This window comes from Perca flavescens, chromosome 8 (assembly GCF_004354835.1).
Source record: "Perca flavescens isolate YP-PL-M2 chromosome 8, PFLA_1.0, whole genome shotgun sequence".
Taxonomy (NCBI): domain Eukaryota; kingdom Metazoa; phylum Chordata; class Actinopteri; order Perciformes; family Percidae; genus Perca; species Perca flavescens.
In genome coordinates this window covers 5,910,133-5,930,759 of record NC_041338.1, presented here as the reverse complement: position 1 = coordinate 5,930,759, position 20,627 = coordinate 5,910,133, and the positions used below count along the sequence as shown (strand labels likewise).

Genomic DNA, 20,627 nt, shown 5'->3' with positions numbered 1-20,627 from the left:
CAAAATGAGCAAAAATACATATTTATCACATATCAGCACTGTGGTCTATTCAAAGCCATGTTATTTAATATACACACAAATCTAACTCGGCCTCTGAGACTGACACTTCTCTTCACAAACACCACTTAGCAGTCTTTGCTGCTCCCAAATGAGAAAATATTTGGACAAAATCTGCAGTTCAAGAATCATAAAACAGAGTGAGAAGAGTCATACGATGATTCATGTTTTAAAAAAAGAAAGAATAGCAGGGTCATGCCTTCTAAGCACTAAGCCGGCTAAATCCGAAACCACATCTGTTCCTTCCTCTCCGTTTTGGCATTTCATACACAACAAACTGGAGCAAGAAGAGATTTATCGGTTTTCTTATGTTCTGAAAAATGTGCACAAATTGCATTAAAGTGGGGTTCTGGGCCCAATGTCTATTATCTGTCGCACATATTACATCAAGTGAATCATCTGTCCCAATGTTGTATCTTTATTTATCTTTGAACAAGCCACTTGTGGAAATGTCAAGCAATGAACATTTTTATTTATTACTGGGGTGATCTTGGTTTCTCAGCTACAAAGCGTTATTAGGGAATAGTTGGACATTACGCTGTATTTTATTGTGCTGACGACAAGCGCACGCCACGTCACTTACAGTCTCGCCACATTCGTTTGTTGGGACCGCTTGTATGGCAGGCATGCAGGGTGGAATTAGTGGAAACGTAGAACACAATGTGAAACACAACAATGCCTGGAACAACGCAAGGACACATGAAATGAGACTTTTGTGAATATAAGTCCACTGCCGTGGTGCATTCTGGGACACTTTCCAACACGCCTTCTCCCTGGGTGCTCTTTCTTAGTCTTGTTGTCTGTGATGGTTTGTGTCTTTAATTAGATTTTTTGCTACTTTTGTCCACAACTCTACATTAAGGGCCCTATTTTAACGATCTAAGCGCACGGCGCAGGTGCGTTCAGGGCGCGTCCAAATACACTTTCGCTAGTTTGACGGTGGAAAAAAGGGTCCGTGCGCCAGGCGCATGGTTCAAAAGGGTTGTACTTAGTGTCTTCATTAATTCATAGGTGTGTTTTGGGCGTAACATGCAATAAACCAATCAGAGATCATCTCCCATTCCCATTAAAAGCCAGGCGCTTTTGTACCTTTGCGCGTTGCTATTATGATAGCGGATTTGCACCGTAATAGTTTTATTTGTAATCTTTTGTGTGTGTGTGTGCTGCTGCGCTTCCCTGTGTGTATGTAACAAGCATAGTATGTGCACATGTGTTATGTACATATGTACATAAGCCTAGGCGCATTTTACTAATTTGCTGTTAAAATAACAATGACTTTAGACCAGGTTTTTGTTGGTCAATGGTGCGATCACTTCCCGCTGCCTCATGAAAGCAGTACGCCAAGAATGCACCTGAACACACCTCCCTGTAAGACCAGCACGCCAATGGGCGCAATGATGGGCGCAGGTGCATTTGCTATTTAAACGATGCGGGGGCGATGGACGTGAAATTGACAACTGCGTCGGTCTTAAAATAGCAAAGACACTTGCATCGGGCTTTGCTTTGCACTGCGCCGGGTGCAAGATAGGGCCCTAAAGCTACTTGGACTTTTAAAGGGATGTGGTTGACCATATTTGGCATTCTGGGTATTGTTATGACGGCCCACCTATAAAAAAAAAATGTCTGGTTTAAATCGGGCTCGGGATCATAATTACAGTTAATGTAATGCCGGACTTGATTTTTTGGGCTCCATATAAGCTTTAATCGGTTAGTCCTGCATTTGAGAAGGCAGTACCTATGGCTAGACGGGAGCAACTGAAATGCCTGTGACAGAGGGTGATTATGATCTGCCAAAATTTCTCTGCCTTCTTAAAAACTCTTGCTTTAAATACACTGGAGAGATTGGTCAAAGTAGTACCTGCAATTTTCCCACACACTTTCGAAATCCCCTGGAATCGTTTTTTTTATCCATTTAGTTCAGTAAACCCTACCACCTTACAAAGGGGAAAGTAAGAAGTGATTTAACCAAACAACAATGAACAATTCTCAATGTTAAAGTTTGCTTTCTTACACACCGCATCAACATGAGACCCAAAGGTCAATTTGTCGTCCAAGACAGTCCCTAAGTATTTACGGGACTGAACACACTCCACTACATGATCACTGATTAAGACAGGAGAACCGACAGTAGGATTTTTCCTAAAATCTACTGCCATCTCTTTGGTTTTTGCCGCATTTATGGTTATTAATAGGCTATGTTGCTACCAAACCATAATAAGTAAATACATACGTTGTTCGCGAGATCGGCCTGCACACATTGGCCTTCGTGCTTGCATTCATTCATTGTGATACTGATCGAATTGCATGAATAAAAGCTTTAAAAAAGGAGGCAAAACTCCATTCTGCAAATAAAGAGGAGGGTGAGCTGACTTGAGGTGGGTGGATCCTTTACTAGGTCTCCGGCTGTAATCACTCAAAAGTCAGCGCTGCTGTATTAATGTATGTGTCACTGAATACAACTACAGTATAAACTGTCAATATGTCTCCACCACAAGGACATTTTCCCATTTTAAAGTAGGAGGAAAAAAAACCATTTTTGATTCAAACAAAATGTGAGCCAGCCGCACTCGCACTCTGAAGAAACCACCTACAGAGCTTCTGACAAAAGGAAAGTCACACACTTTGTACAGCGAGCCTGACAGTGGCTCAAAGGCCGAGCGGCATGCCTTTTTGTGCTTTTCGTCTTTCCATCACCTACATTCTTACCTCCATTTACGAACATTTATTCATACTCATGTTAAGAGTGCTAACGCATTAGGCGCTACATCGCGGAGGGTGATACTGGATGTACGAACAGAACACAGACAGCTCTGCTTCTCTTTTTTGTCTGTCTCTCGCTTTCTGTGTCCCCTGGTTTGCTCTCGGTAGGCTGTCTTCAGATGGGACTCGGGAGAGGGAGAGGGAGAGAAAAAAGGAGGGAGAGATGTGGGTGGTAAAAGTGGGTCATATGCTCAGAGAGAATGAGAATGAAAGAGGGGGAGACGGAGGGCGATGAGGGAGAGAAACACTGAGAGAGAATGACAGTAACAGGGGAAGATGGGGTGACAGAGAGAGGTAGAGAGACGCAAAGCTGGTGAGGGAGAGAGAGAGGGAGAGAGGGAGAAGGAGGGGAGGTCGAATTCCCTTGTTCAGAAGGAGTGGATCAGTCACAGGCCTCTTTCCTTTTATCTGATCTCAGCGGACCACAAAACCTGGGACACAAACACATGCGTGCGCGCGCGCACACACACACACACACACACACACAAAATAACCGTACACAACACAGCGACGCAAACACACACTCATACACACAAAACCAACATCAACGCACAGTACACATACCACAGATGAAGAAACGACACACACACACACACACACACACACACACACACACACACACACACACACACACACACACACACACACACACTATGTATGTCTATGTTGATGTGCTCACACACAACCCTGCCAGACAAACTTAATAAATCCATTATCATGTAGATTCAACAGCAACAAAGAGAGGAATGTGGCAAATGAGATTCAATAATAGCATACCAACACACACACACACACACACACACACACACACACACACACACACACACACACACACACACACAAATACATCTAGACACAATAACAAACAAAAAGAGGATGGACGGATCCCATCATGTGTGTGTTCGTTTGTGTGCCAGTGTGTGTGCTTTATGCCATCACCTCATCTCCTGGGCTTTCTGCTACCACCATATTCATCTGCGGCCCTCATAAGGATAATCACACACACACACACACACACACACACACACACACACACACACACACACACACACACACACACACACACACACACACACACACACACAGCTCCTCTCTTGCGTTGGACAAGGTCAACAGCAAAATCCTACCTAGAAGGCTCGCCTAAAGCCATAAATGCACTGTATGTGATGTGTAAAGTGTGTGTACAGTGCATGTGTGCTGGTCAATATGTGTGCACACTGTTCATGTCTATGTGTGCTGTGCTTGATTACTTTTGCCTGCATGAGTGCGGACAACAGAAAACAGGAAAAAATATAGATAAAAATTATACATTACACACACACACACACACACACACACACACACACACACACACACACACACAATGTAGTGAAATTGAATTACTGCATTTAACCCATCCTAAGTAGTAGGAGCAGTGGACAGCTATACTTACAGCATCCTGGGGAGCAACTTGGCATTCAATGTCTTGCTCAGGGACACTTTGACATTTGGCTGAAGGAGCCTGGGATTAAACCGCCAATCTTGTGGTTGAGGGGAGACCATTCTACCTCTGAGCCACAAGCCACCAGATCACACATATCATATTCTATATCTATTTAGGTAAACTATCTCCCTTGAACACAACCTGTGCCTTTCAAATAAATGGTCCTACCTCAGTTATTTAAACCAAGCTTCTGAAATCAAACACGTTGTTGGTAAATTCTCACTTGCGGAAATTAAGTTGAAAAAATTGAGCATTCAAGTAATAAAGCGCAACATTTTGATTTCAATAAATGTTTGAGATCCACAACGGACTCACTTTAGAGCCAGGTCATAATGGCCATTAAACCATGGCCACTGGAAATTCGGGATTCTGTCATGAAGGTGGACTCACTTTTAGTAACCGCATAGTATAAGACAGGTGTCCAACTCAAGGCCCGCGGGCCAAATCCGGCCCCTTGCAGATTTAGATCTGGCCCATATATCAATTTGGGTTCAGAATAAACTTTGACTTGCTAAATTTTCTGATGGCTAAGGAACTATTTTGATGACTTTTGTAGGGCTTCACGTCAACAAAAATGCGACAAAAAGCCTACCAAAATGTCGGCAAAAGCAAAAAAATTTACAAAAAAGGTGACTGAGATGCCTGAGAAAGCCACAAAAAAGTCTGAACAAAAACAAATAAACTTTACATGTCTGGCCCTTGGTGGGATTCTCTTTTTCCAGTGTGGCCCTTAGTGAAAATGAGTTTGACACCCCTGGTATGAGAGGACAGCAATGATGCAGGTGTGTGATCGCAGAGAGAGAGAGAGAGAGAGAGAGAGAGAGAGAGAGAGAGAGAGAGAGAGAGAGAGAGAGAGAGAAAAACAGAAAATTTAGAGATGTGGGCAAGTTGCGGCTAAGAGAGCATGAGTGAAAGAGAGACAGCGACAGAGAGCTAACGTGTTTGTGTGTTTCAATAATTCAGTATCTTTTAATTTACCCTCCCATCACTCTCTCAAAGAGAGACGGTGACAGAGAGCTTACGTGTGTGTGTGTGTGTGTGTGTGTGTGTGTGTGTGTGAAACATTCTAGGCAGAGCGAGGCAACCTGTGTGTGAGAGCGCTATGTAACTTTATCCCGTTGGAAAGGCAGTTTAAAAAGGTCCAATGTGTAGGAATTTCTCCCATTTAGCATTGAGATCATATATCGCGATCACCTCTCTCGCGCCACGCAGTTCAAAGTACGCATTACAGCTACAGTAGCCTTCAGGCTTCCAAAAAGCCGGTCTCTTTGCTCTTTTCAATATCCTTCTTCTTTTTCTGGGCAAAGAAGAAATTGAAATTTGGATTTTGACTACGCGTGGTCCTCCATGTTTCCTTCTTCAAACTTGCCGGGGCCGGGAAGCTACAATACCCATTAGCAGCATTAGCAGCACTTGTGAGTTTATCATGTGACCGCGGAAACGCGAAAGGCGGAGCAGTAGCCTATGTCCTGTATGTCCCTTACCGGCTAACGTATTTCAAGATGGCGCATGAATATGGAGCATCTACCCAAGTTCATGCAAACACAAATGTAAAATTTCAAGCCAAAAGGAATACTTGGAATTGATGGTGGTGGTAAATAATCATGAAAAAGGACAAGTTGGTGAACAGCAACACCAATTTTGATAATGAACAACTAAATACGTAGCACACTGGACCTTTAAATAATGTGTGGCAACATGTAAAGAGATTCTCTCTTCTATTAGGCTGAGTCTGTTCAAGATTTGAGAGTAAACTGTCTTTTTCTCTCTCACTATATAAAAACTCCTGGTCCAGCCTTGTGCTTCCTGCTCGAGGTGGCGTAGCAACGCAACCAGCAGAAATTCTAAGGCTCAGGAACTGCATTTTAAGATTTGAAACGGAAAAGCAAGGTCAAAGGGATACAGCTACGGTGGGAAGTTAAGCAAAAATCTCGCAAAATCTAGTATAATATAATTATATTTTTAATACTTTCATACAGGAAACACGTGTTCGTTCCTCAGCAGCGTTTTAATCCAAATCACGACCTTTTTCCTAAACTTAAAAAGGTGCAATATGTAATATTTTTACTGTATTTAATCAAAATAGGACCCCAATGCGTCATCAGATATTAAGGAAACATGCTAAGTTGAAATACTATCTTTTCTGACAACAATGCTAATGCCAGTATTTTCTCCTTTTGAAATTTCTGTTCCGTGACAGAATGTCTGTTTGTGTTTTGGCCTGTGTGTTGTTACCAACTGCCCAGTTTGACAGCCAGGCCGGGTTGCCAGATATGCCTGTAAAAACGTAAACCCTGCTGTAACGTTAGTACAGTCATGGAAGCAGCAAACAAACGAAAGGGACCTTGTAGAATTCTGCAGAAAAAATGAATCAATCCATTGGGTTCTGCAGCGACAGAAACTGGTAAAAAAAAAAAGGTACTGTGATAGCTAGGTAAGTATAACATTATCAAATTCTAACAACTTGCATATGAGGCAGCTAAGCAATACCTGATTGATTATTTCAGTGTTTTCGTGTCTGCAGAGTTGAGTCTGAAGAAAATTTCCCAAAATTGAAATATTCTTTATAGAAAGAGTGTGTTATTTATCAATGTAAATGTAAAGATGGACCAGGTCAGCACTTTATTTGAAGGGCCACAAACATGATGAAGTAATGAAGAAGTTTCATCTACTTGATTCTGCTGACTCTGCTAAAGTACTCTCTGGCCCACTCTGGTCGAATGCACACACATGCATGCACACACACACACACACACACACACACACACACACACACACACACACACACACACTCACACACACACACACAAAAAACCCAGTAGAGCCCATGTGACACACATGCTCAAATGGTTTGTGATCCCTGATCTTTATGACCCAGTTCAAGGAGTCTGTGTGTGTGTGTGTGTGTGTGTGTGTGTGTGTGTGTGTGTGTGTGTGTGTGTGTGTGTGTGTGTGTGTCGTGCGAATGTGTCAACTGTCACATGTGAGAAGTGAGTGTTATCACAGCAACACTTCTTAAACAGACAAATGCAGGTCAGTCAGATTTCAGGGTGGAGACTGTCCAACATGGGTTTAAGAAAAGAACAGTGGGAAAGGCTTTAGTAACACAAGAAAACGACAAAAACAGGAAGAAAAAGACTGTCACTCCTCGGCAGCATGGAGCCGTCTCTGTGAGGGAAAACTCATTCCTGCAAATCAAATCTCCTCTTTATTACCTCCACCAAGGAGGTTATGTTTTCAGCTCAGTTTGTCTGTGTGTTGGTTTGTTGGTTTGTGTCAGCAGGACTACAGAAAAACTACTGGCCCAATTTTCATGGAACTTTATGGAAGCCGTAGCACGGGCCAAAGATAAACCCATTGCATTTCGGAGCAGATCCGAATCACGGTGCACAAACATTCTTTCAATTTTGGGCATTTGTGTTGCCTTCATGTGGTGTCGGAATAATCACAAAAATGAGTTGAGGAATCATATCATGCTAGCCCTTATATAATGACATCATGAAAGGATAGCTAAAGGACATGTTTCATTGCTCAGTCCCTCCAGAAAAACGTGATTATGCGATTGCATAATTCAATGCATAATCAGCCAAACATTTTTTCAAATATGCCACACTTTCGCCGCATAAATTGCCGATTTCCGCGCGTAATATGCAGGGCTTGCATGATTTCATAATCCCTGCATTTTCGTTGCAAAAAAATTAACATATATCTTAGCAGAAAGATGAAAAATGTTGCATTTACTTCACACAAGAGCAGCCATTTCCCCGTTGCCATGGGAACGTTAAGAAGTTACGTAATTACGCGACATGAACATCATCGAAAAGCTGCAAACCCCGCGATGAAGCCATGATGAAACTGCAGTTTTTGCAAGTTCCTGCATATTTTGCAAGTTCCCGCAATTTCATCGCATAAAAATCCCGCATATTCCATCGCATTTTTTAAGAAAACGTGCTGCATAATCAAGGATTTTTCCCCGCAACAATCACAAAAAAACTCTGCATTTTTCTGGAAGGACTGATTACTGACACAACACAAGCACACCACATCAGTCCTGAGAGAAATTATTGTTACTAATGTTACTAGGGTTGGGTAGCATGGAAACATAGCTACAGACAGCATTTGCTGCAATATAATGGAGAGCCTAAAGCGGTTGCGGAGCGGTTAAACTTCCTTTGACAGGCAGGCACACAGGGTTCTCTTCGCCCTGGTGATAGACTGACTGGCTGGAGGTTGTAGGGCAAGGCAACTTTATTTCTATAGCACATTTCACAAACAAGGCGATTAAAAATGTCAACGGTACCCAACCCTGAATGTTACTTAAATTACTTTTAAGTTTTTGTAAATTCATCATGTTCATTTTCTTGGATGTACAGTATATTTGCTTCGTGGCAGACAGAGGCCAAACCTCGGGATCTTCAAACAACTCTGTTGTCAGACTTCTAAGAATCAGGCGTCAAATGATATCATCTCAAAAGTTAACAACCTGTGAGACAGGTAAGCCATAATGATTCACTTTTTTTTACCATGTAAATTGAATAAAGCACTTCAGTTATTGTAGTTTCACAAAGACAACCTTTTATTTTACGGATATTTCTCTGATCAATAGATTGAATTGATCCGTTTTATTGCTTTGAAGATATGGTGTAGATTGCGATTTCAAAACTTAACCAATCAAATATTATTATATTCTTCACTCTATCATGTTACTATAATGTACAGAACAATGATAACCCTGACAATGACGGAATATTAACCGTTTGTTAGCCCAACAACATGTCTTTACAGCAGCGTGGCTAACACCAACAACGGAAGCTAAAGTTCCAGCTAGACTATCTGTCCAATCACAGTTTTCTGTTGCACGACTAAAACAACTTTTAAACGTACACTTTCCACCAAAACAAGTTCCTTCTGAGACTATTTTGCAGCGGCACCACGGCTTTTCTCTGCCCAAGACGACTGTGATTGGTTTAAAGAAATGCCAAAAAACCAGAACACGTTTTACTCCCATCCCCGAATGCTATGTGGACTAGCCAGACAAGAGGGTCTGGCAAAGCCAGACTAGATGCATCTCAACTACGGATCTTAAAGTAGCCCAAAATACACAACAGGAACAAAGTTCTAATGGTTGGGAATTAGGGAAAATAGGATATTGTTACTGCCACATCTCCCTCTTTGGTTCAGCAGTGTGTTGTCCGTTTCACCACTTCCACTTAGAACACTGACGTTAAGTATTACCAACCTCCTTGCTGCAGAAGTCATTTGTTAACCAAAAGGAGGTTTGACTGCGATTGAAGAGGTTACATTTCTATGGCAGTATACACACCCAAAAGAGTGCTTCCAGAGAAGCTCCTGCGCTGCAGAACATCTATGTGCGTTTAATGGATGCAGGTTGACATATGAGCAGTCAGAGTGAGATGAGCTCAACGAGGTTGAAGATCAGAATCGCTCTTTAGATCGCTTACAGGCACTGACAAGAGATCCTCCAGGGTAACTCCAGATCACACACACTTAACCTAGATCACACACACACACACACACACACACGTAACCTAGATCACACACACAGACACACACGTAACCTAGAGCGCGCACACGTAACCTCGAGCGCACACACACACACACACACACACACACACACACACACACACACACACACACACACATAACTCATGCGACGAGCGTTAGATGTCTCGCAAGTTGCAACAGCATACAGAAAGCAAGAGGAAGAAGAGAAATGTGAGCTAACATTTGAAGAGAGGAGACTATAGGAGAGAAAGTCAGTGGACCGTGACACTTGAGACATATGGGAGGACCGAAGAGAGATGAGGGGATGAATCGAGAGTTGGTGAGAGAAATGGAGAGACGCAGAAACAGAGGGAGAGGGAGATGTATCCAGCTGTTTGTCCATCCTAGCTTTGCTGTAATGAGCACATGTTTTGGCTCTATGGAGCATCGCCAACGCCTCATCTAACGTCTCCAAACTCTAACAAGCCAAACTGCTATTTAGATTTACCTCCTACCAGTGTCGAACCGGACCCAGACAACTAAGCGCATAACAGCGTGGCGCTCCCTTAAATGGACACTTTGACATTTTGAATTTTAGCTGTTTATTTTTCTTTAACGGACACTTGTCAGCATGTGGGGAACATTTGCGCTTTTAAGTTTTCATAAAATGGCTCGGCAGCATTGTTAGCGTTGCTGAGCACATCTTCCACTTGCAGCCTGCTGTGCCCTTTGGCTGAAATGGGCGAAAGCTCATAAGTGATTTGGAGATTTACCTGGCGAAAACACAGAAATGCACACACACAACCATATTCTTCTTTATGACTGCAGCTAGAAAACCCACTGACCACCAATTTCTCTTTCGCACTGAAAAAAAGTTGATCTAATTTGACATTTGACTGTATTGTGGTTGACAGCTGCTATTGTCCTTAATCAATAAAAATCACTGACAATAAAAAGCTATTTAAAAATGTACTGGTACATTCCCACCACCACCACCATATTCAGTGTTATAGTGTTGACACTGTTTTCAAATTAAACCTTTATTTATCCTCGAAAGATCATTGAGGGGCGACCCTCATTTTCATTGTCATCGAGTCAGATTACAAAGACAAATACAGAACAATGACAACACAGAAAGTACAATCCTAAGAAATATAGAAAGGCAATGAAACATTCAGACTTCAGACAGAAAATGATTTGATAAACACATTAGGATAATAAAGGTCCAAAATAAAATAAAATTATGTAAAGCAGTTACAAGTAGAAGTTTGCAGGTACAAAACCAGATTTCTAAATTGTCCAAAAGGCAAAATGATTGAAAAAAATGGATTAGTATAACATATTTAAAGAAAGATACATTTATATGACAGTATTATTTGAAATTTTGATAAAACAATTCAGATTTAAACTAAAAGCTGGAATTAATGCCATACTAAAAAAAGTGCCATGTTCTAAATCATTATTTTGTCCCCGAGCAACACGTATCCATCACTGAAGCCTATACTGTGCAGCACTTCCTTCAGAATATTTCTAATATGTAATATGTATCAACGTGACAGAAAAAGACATTTTTGTAAATCCACTTGACAACGGATGTCTGTGTGTCACTTTAATGAATTCAGTTGAACTTGTTCAGTTAAAGTGGTTGCGTGAAGGGGACAGAGTGTACTGCTTTGCTGCTGAGGAAAACCTGACTTCACTAAACTCCGGCTCATTCAAGCATAATGATGATTAAAAAATGTAAAAAAAAAAACATGCATATAGAAGACATTAAACATATATAAATATACTGTGTATTTAAAACAAATAACAATTCCAGGGTGGCCTCTAGCTCACCCAGTAAGAGCTAGAGGCCCATGTTGGCTGAGTCCTGCAGCGGCGTGGGTTCGAATCCGACCTGCTGCCCTTTGCTGCGTGTCATCCCCCATCTCTCTCTCCCCCCTTTCCAGTCTATCCATGGTCACTATATATTAAAAGGGAAAAGCCCCGCAAAAAATAATCTTTATAAAAATAAACAATAACAATTCTAAGTTTCTAAATTCAGTAATTTAGACAATAAACCCAAGCCACACTGGTGGGCCTACATATGCATGGCAGTTATCATTTACAGTTTATCACAGATATGTTGGCCAATAAGTAATGAGAATCTGCAGTGTAGAATTGCCAAAGCTTGAGCCAAAGTTATTCAAAAATGTTGGTCTATGTAAATAAAAAATAAAATAGAATAATTTGCAGACCTATCAAATTATAGATGGTAAATAACTTGTGTGTTCATGTACAGTAGGGTCGCTTCACTTAGAATAAGAAGCTGATGGAGAACGTCTGTTTTCAGCTACTATGTCGCCGTCGTTTGTTTGTGGTCGTTACCATGGTGAATCGTGGTATCATGGCTCCATTCATGCTGCCTTTTTATTGTGGTGGTGCATGCGCTTAACTCTGAGTGAACCTACTCTGAGTTGGTTCAACTCAAATCAGCTGTTCTGGAACCGAGAACTCAGGGTAAATCAACTCAGAGTTCAGGGTTGGACTCAGAGTTTGTTAAAACTCCTTCCTGGAACGGGCTCCGGGTCCAACATCTGTCTCGCTCGCTGTCATTGGCTCGTATCCAACTTTAATTAAGTTAAATAATCAGCCGTGTGCACGCGTGTGAGCTTGTGTGTTTGCATGAATGTGTAATGTTTGCTGTGCCTGGCAGTAAAAAAAAATAAAAAAGAGCCAGAGTAGAGATGGTTATCTCTCTAATTTAATGGCACTGAGTAGATCCAATTCCATTAAAAGGCGAAGGGGACTCCTTTACTCACAGTGTCTTAAGATAGGACTACAGACTGAAGGGTTTGTTGTGTGACGGCCTGCACGCAGACAGAATGAAATGAAAATGAAAATAAAGTTTAAGAAAAGTCACCAGTCGGGTCAGAAGATCCTTTTCGGCTCAGTGAGTCGAGGGAGGCAGCGCCAGGGCCAGTCGCGTGTGAACGTTAACACACTCAAAGTGCTGGAAGCGCCAACCTAGTGACACGTGTTGTGCGCCCTCTCATGAACTTAACAATAATGGGGTTAAAGCGAAGCAAACCTCTCTTTTCTCTCATTATCATTCCTATTTTTGGGAAGCGTTAACAAGTGGCCAACGTGGTCCGACCAGAGGCAATTAAAATGCTCAGCGAAGTGAGAAGCAGGGCAGATGGTCAGGAAAAACGTGGCACAGTCCAGCTTGATGCACAACTGGTAAGGCAGGTTGTCTTTGCCATGGTCGGAGGCACATGTGTGCCTGCCATCACCACGCTAAAACCAATGGATCTACAGCGATAAAATGGCTTCATTTATCGCGTTGGTTAAACGTTGCTTTCCCTCTCAACTATTCCGAGCCCACGTTGGATCAAAAACCCAATGACCGTGAGTTGAGCTGTGATGACAAACGGCAGCAGAGTGACAGGCATGCCTGGGAATACAAGTACGGAGCAGACGTTAAAATCCTGAAAACCTTGAGCATGTATATGAATATGTTTTTGACTATCAAAAAGATAAAGGAGGACTGTTTATAGAGACCTTCCTGAATAAAAGCTAAAATGATTGAAATTAATCGTTGCATGTTGATGTATCGCGATGCGGACCTGGACTGTTCTGCATCGATGCAGTGACGGACCATAAATCGATTATTGACCACTTATGTTACTTGTTGATTTTCCGGTCGTTGCTTTTTTTTTGTTTTTGCCTTTTGTCTGTTGTCTGTGTTCAGACGCAGCTACATTCAGGAAGTGTCTTTTTTTTAAGAGCAGATACAATAAAAAGGGGAGTTCATATATATATATCTGACTGCTTGAATTAATTGATAAAAACCCTGTGTAACAATATAATAATACGGAGGAGGTGACGCACCGCGATGCATCGGGATGTTGAATCGATTCGAAGACAGGATAGTCGTAAATTGAATCGTGAGACCAGTGAAGAGTCACACCCCTATTCTGTGCTGTGCCTTGTTTTGTGCTAAATTCTGCTCTGCTTGTAATGTCTTTTTTTGTGGCATTTTTAGGTCTTTATTTTTGACAAGACAGCTTAGACCTGAGAGGGGAGAGAGGGGGGGAATGACATGCAGAAAAGGGCCACAGGTTGGAACCGAACCTGCGGCCGCTGCGTCTAGGACTGAGCCTCTGTATATGGGCGCGCGCTCTACCAGGTGAGTCACCCGGGCACCCGTTTCTTTGAATTTTTAAAAAGCCCTTTTAACATCAATGCCATGGGACTACAGATGAAAAATAGCCTTTAGGCTAATGAAGGCATTTTTAACCCACGTAAAATCATGCTTCATCAAATCATCAGTTTTATTAATTTGAGCTGTCCCCTTCTCAAATAAACTGAATTGAGAGAAGAAGACAATGATAGAAATCCACACAAAAGAGCTGATGGGGAAAATATTTTCAGGAAGTTCCATTTGCACCACAATGCACACTACTACATGAGGCCTCAGGGCCATGATACAAAGGCAACACTTTGGTGTGATGGAGGCAGGCAATCCTGCCAACAATAACAACCGCTGTCATTTTATTTAAGTATTTGTAGCCTGTGCACCAGTGCTCCTGAAATGTAGTCTCCAGGGTCCAGACTGTTGCTTAGTTTTTATTCTACCAGGCAGTTTTCATTCTAGACGCCTATTCGGAGATTTATTTGGACTGGGACGCCAGGTGAATTTAAACTAGCAGGGAAAAAGGAAAACCAACAACACTCTGGACCCCACGGACTGGATTTGAGGATTACTGCTGTAGACTGTGTCATGGACATTGATTTTGTCCCAGGACTAAACATCTCTCTGAGCTGAAGGCAACAACGTACCAAAATCCAGGGGCATTTTAAACACAAGTGCACTTGACCGGGGTTGGCCTTTAAGACCCAATCTGTTTTCCAAATATCAAAAAGGGATACGTGCAGCAATTCATTATTGTACTTCCATATTATTGTACTTTCATAAAGTCTGGGGACTTGCGAGAGACATGTTCAACAGAGAATAATCAAACTGTACGCAGCAAAGGCCGAGTTATCGAGGCTTTTTAATTCCCAGTACGGGTCGAGCTCCAAAAGACACGGGATCCTCCAGTTTCCATAGTGCATCTCAATAGCATTCTTTCTTAGAATCCCCGTACCTGAATAAATGCCCATGTGTTACAAAGATTTAAACTTGCTTTGACCCACACACTGGTTATGCTAATTTAGAGGGGCGAGGGTTCTGAGAGATCGCTGACCCTTGTTCACCGATCATTAACCGTTGCCGACCAAGCGTCCGGGAGGCTCGGACATACTTTCAACGTTCCGCGGGCAGCTGCGGACTTGTAACGGTGGCGCAGCCACGGCGTTCTGCGCATGATGGTGGACAGAAGCAGCCACGCCCCTGGAATCGCTTGTGCGACCGACACCAGTCCGCAGCGGTCCGCGCCGTGCACGTCGGAGCCCGTCTCCACCGCATCCATCTGCGAGAGTGTCGGCTGTGGATTTCCTGCATTGAAGAATTTTTGGCGCCCTCCCCCCCCCAAAGAGGTTTTAGCCAGCCCCAAAAGGAAAATCGAGAGAAAAAAATATCAATTCAAATCCTTTCCAATGTGTTTAATAGCAATTTACCAACTCTCAACTATCTTTAACAACCGTTGAACAAGCAGAACATAAACTTAAAATCTCCTTTTACCGTACAGAGTCAGGCTGTACCGGACTCTCACGGTGATTTTAACGGTGGGATTTTTATATTAATATTATTTTAAGCAGTTTTGTTTATTGAGGTTACATTTACTCAAGCATAATAGTGTGGTCCCCCCCCAAAAAAATCTCCTGGGGCAAATTCTTTTCCTTACCGGCCCAATTTCAGACAGGGATATTATTCGCTTTATTATAGCAAAAAACAGGCTCACGTGCGATTATGGCAGCATGAGGCGAATTTACAGGCTTTCATAATTAAATAATACACACACTGGAGCAATTCATAAAACCTTCAAATAAACTACCATGACACCATGTTAGAATAGAATAGAATGGAAATGCTTGCATATTTAAAACATATTATCATATGCTTTTATTTTGAAAAGTAGAAGCCCGACGGCATCAGACGGTTGGCTCCAGGCTGCAGCCGGACAGTATTTTTGTCAAACTAGTGTGATAGATCAGGGTTGCCTCATTTTTTTTTCTTTATTTCCAGCGGCCCCAAATGGCCCCAGAGTTCATCGGCCTTTCTGGCATTCGTCCACCTATGGTCCACCTATGGTCCCCATCCAGGGTTTCCCCCAGAAAAGTTGTTTAGCCTGGTGGCAGGGTTTGTCCCCCCGACGAGGGCCCGGTTGGGGCCAGTCCCAGACTGATGGCAGCATTAATGTAGAGCCCAATAGTTTCTGTGATAACAGAATCACGGCTCATGGAACCGCGAAATTGAGAATTTAAAAAAGCTATAAGGCCGATTCCATAGGGCCGTACATTAAGTCAGTGCTAAAAGCTAACTGGAACTTTGAAAAAAAATGTCATACTGTAGTATTAAAAATAAAAAAGTAAAAAAACGTCTTGTGGTGGGTGGGGGGGGGAGGGCCAACTTAGGCCTGGTGAGCCACCAGGCTTGCAATACACTGGGGGAAACCCTGACATCCCTACCACACACCAAACTAATAAATATAAACATAAATGTATGTATGCACTACCACTGAGCAACTAAATAATGGGATAGGTTCTGCTGCTGTTAAATGTTTGCTTACGTTAAAAAAAAATGTATTAGCAGACAGCAAAGGCCTGAGTCAACTGGAAAGCTCTGTAAAATCTCCACAAACAATACGACAAGTGGACAACAGACAAACACTAAAAAGACTTCTACACTATTTTACAGTGTATCTGTTAATTTTATTCAACTTTTGGGTTGTTTTTCTGTGCTTTTCTGCCCCGTCTTTTATTTTCACTATAACAATTAGGGGTGCACGATTCAGAAAATGTCACCATTCGATATCGATTTTTAGGCTCAAGATTCGATTCAAAAATCGATTCTCGATAAAAAAAAAAAAAAAAAAAAAAAAAAAAGATTCACAGTATGTAAATGTAGTTACTTCCCCCATGTGATTGCAGTAGACATACAATTAAAAAAAAAAAAAAAAATCGATTTTTGGAATTCTATTATTCAATTTTGAAGCGGTAGAGCTTGAATCGCAATACAAATGTGAATCGATTTTTTTGCACACCCCTAATAATGATGTGCATGTGTATTGATTTGTATATGCTTTTGTCTCTTCTGTCAAAGCACTTTGTAAACTATTGTTTTTTAAAAATGTAATTATTATTTAGTCAAACTGTTCAATTGCATACAAAAATATCCTTTCCAATCTTTAGATTCTGAACATTGGAGTGGTAGCCTACTAATGTACAGTAGCTCCAGGGTGCGATTTTCAATATGGGATGCGTGGGATTTCCCCCCCTTTCTGGTCTACATATCCCTGCCTCTGCTGAATTATATTATCCCCAGTGGGCACAAAATGTATCCCCCCCCCCTCCTTAAAGTGATCAATGCTACTTCACCAGTAGACCATAATAACCCTAAAATAGAAGCATTTTAAACTAAGTAAAGTGCCGTAACGTGAACAATATAGAGCGATTCAATCCGAGCGGCAGGTGCTGGTTGTATTTATCCGCTACAGAGCTCCGGGACGCCGGCTACCAGCGGCCGCCAACAGGGGACTGTGAGCCGGCTACGGGCACCGCCAGATGACGCTCCTTTCAGGGGCCGTGGTCGTGGAGTTTAGCTCGAAAAAGTGAGCGTCATGCGGCGATGACCGTTACGTTTAGGCACCAAACGACTTGTTAAATTTAGGACAAAGATCGTGGTTTGGATTAAAAACACTCCCGAGCGTTTTCCTGGGTGAAAGTATTTTGTTTTCGCCACGAAGTGAACTCCGCTCCCCGACTTGAAAGTGCTCCGTTTTATGTTGACACCACTATGGGCTATTTCACTTTTAGAATACTTTCCTTTGAATATTGAAGTTCATAAAGAAGTGTTCTGGCATAGCTGGCCGACTGGCACTATATCCATGGTATTGAAAGGGGGATTGCATTTTTTTGCATGTTATGTTTTGTTGTGCATGATCAGAAAACACTCACACACCCCAGTGTTATTAGTGTGGACATAGTCTAGCAGATATTAGGGACAAACTTGCTTTTCAGTAAGAAAAATGTGATCCTGAGCTGTACATAGTGCTGGACGATATGGCCTAAAAAATAAAAATAAAAAAAAAATAAAAATCAATTTGTTGCCTTACTGCTTAGTAGGGGGGCCTTTATGACAAAGAAATTGTTCAAAACAACTTTTTACTTTATTTTGACTCATACGCACACACATGGGGCGTGTATACCATTATGATTATTCACGCCAACTGTGTGGAAATATAAATTGGTTTGAGTGTTTTTCGGTGGATTGTTTTTTTTTTTTTTGGTGCCCGCCCCCCTGAAAGAATGACAAAATGATATAATGATGCTTTTTATTCAACAACAACAAAACTGATGCGTGAGATAAAGCTGTTTTCACACATACAGGTTTATGTCTGTGTGTTGTTTGCTGAGATAACAGTGTTATGCACACTACTGTAGTAGCTGTATGAAAACTGGGACATGTTTTGTTGTGATTCTCCATGTCGACATGTTGACTGATTTGGGTATATGGAAAGAAATAAATTATATTTTCCTCAGTCTGCAGCACTGGTCTAGTGTAGTGTTTGGTGAACTTATTGTAAATTTGCACTTTCCTCTGTGTACTTCATTTACAGTACTCTAATCACTGAGAAGTAGAATTGCTAAAGTGTTTTAGGTTAGCAACGGCAGTGTGTATCTGGTTCAAACAGGATTGAGTCATATGGAACGTGTGAGTTTCATATGGTAACAAAATATGTTTTTTATAAATTAGTGTATAGTTTTTGCAAGAGTGTTTCATTTTGCAAAGGGTCCGAGGTGTTCTGCTAATTGGCTATGTGGTTGTGCTAATTGTGTGTAGTGTTTTGAAAAAGACTTTCCCTGTTTTCAAAATCAATGTTAACTACACACTCGAGTTAATCGATAAAATCGATTTATCGCCAAGCCCTAAATGTACAGCAGGGTCAATGACAGACTGTGGCTCGTAACGGTTTTGATCAGTCATATTCAGGTGGTGAAAGAAGTATTCAGATCCTTTACTGAAGTAAAAGTACTAATACCACACTGTAAAAATACTCTGTTACAAGTAAAAAGTCCTGCATTAAAAATGTTACTTAAGTAAAAAGTAGCCAATGTATCATCAGGAAAATAGTAACAGCAGCCTACTCAATGCAGACAAATCCTCACTTTAGAAACTGGAAACGATCAATCAACTAAGTGATTAATCAGCTAATCATTTCAGCTGGACTTGTAGGCCATATTGTTGGGTAGTTTCATTTATAATTAAAAAATATATATATAATGGGATTTTATAAACTTCATTTGTTTTGTGTGGAAAAAAAATAATCTTCATTTATAGAGTAACCAGTAACTAAAGCTGTCAGATGAATGTATATGGAGTAAAGAGAAGGAATATTTCTCTCTAAGATGTAGTGGAGTAGAAGTAGAAAGTGGCATGAAAAAAGTACCTCAAATGTGTACTTATGGTAGCCTACAGTACTTGAGTAAATGTACTTAGTTACATTCCACCACTGGTCACATGCAATTTATGATATCATCAAGTCCTATAGCCACAGTTCATCCATCTTCATGTCTCCCTGTGGCTTTTAGGCAGCGACAACAACAATAACACAAACTACAATAAGCACGTCCTCACCGGGAGAGTAGAGCCTTGCGAGCTGCCGGGCCCCGGCGTGCTGCGGTCCCCAGCGAGGCGCCGCGCTGCGTGCAGCCGCCCCGTGCTCATTCCCGTTCGGATCCTCCTCCGCCATGGACCGGTGCCTGATGTCGGTCTCGAAGAGAAGCGACGCAGCCATAACTCCTGCCCGTAGCTGCTGCCCTCGCTTTGGCTTTCAGCTATAAGTCATCAATTATAGACCTGTACTCGGTTATCGGCTGGTTATGTTTGTGTCCCGGCCTCCGGTAGCTTGTTGTTGTGGCTGGGCGGAGGAGGGATGCTGAATACAGCTGATGCTAGCTAGGATGTAACGTTACCGGAGCAGCCTCGTACCACCCGGAAACATAGCTATACGGACCGAGCTGTGCTGACACACAGAGCTATTTAACCGCTGTAGCCTCTGTCATGCACTGCCGTTGTAGTTTGTAACGGTGAAAGACTACAAGTGTTAACAAAACGTGAAGCTTTTTGTGGCACGACTCTTAACCGCACGGCTCGAGTTCAACTAACTTTATTTGTGCGTCCAGTTCAACCGTCACGTCAGCTGCAGGGACCGTCTGCATTTTGCAGTTATTATGGCTATGATAAAAAAAAAAGTAGTGGAAGTGGTAGTCGACCTAAAATGTAGTTTCTGGTGTGTGTAAGTGAGAGTATGGTCTGTTCCCCTATACACAATAATGGACCTTTTTCACAGCAGACATTTTTGACTTGTCATAGTAGGAAAAGCACAGCTGAAATTGATAACCTTAACGATGGCTCAGTTCCATCAAGTGTCCCAGTAAGCTATTTCAGTGAGTCAGCATGCCCAATACCAGGACCTCTCCTAAGTGGAATGCAGCCATCATTAATGGTTTAATACCAGGACCTCTCCTAAGTGGAATGCAGCCATCATTAATGGTTTTGAATACACCTGTGCTTTACTATGACAAGTCAACATGTCTGCCGTGAAAAAAGGTCTATAGAGGCATTTAACCAAAACATTAGGACACTTTAATGAACTTTAAACAGCTACTGAAA

General features: G+C 41.9%; 1 protein-coding gene across 1 annotated transcript in view; it reads right to left on the bottom strand.

Annotated features, from left to right (window-relative positions):
• The window catches only part of si:ch211-212o1.2 (transmembrane protein 189), a 52,507-nt gene extending 32,238 nt beyond the window's left edge, over positions 1-20,269 (bottom strand). The window contains exon 1 of the mRNA XM_028585688.1: positions 19,590-20,269. Within this exon, the coding sequence (XP_028441489.1) occupies positions 19,590-19,749 (160 nt within the window). The 5' untranslated portion in view covers positions 19,750-20,269. The remainder of the gene's footprint in view (positions 1-19,589) is intronic.
• Positions 20,270-20,627: the final 358 nt, after the last annotated feature.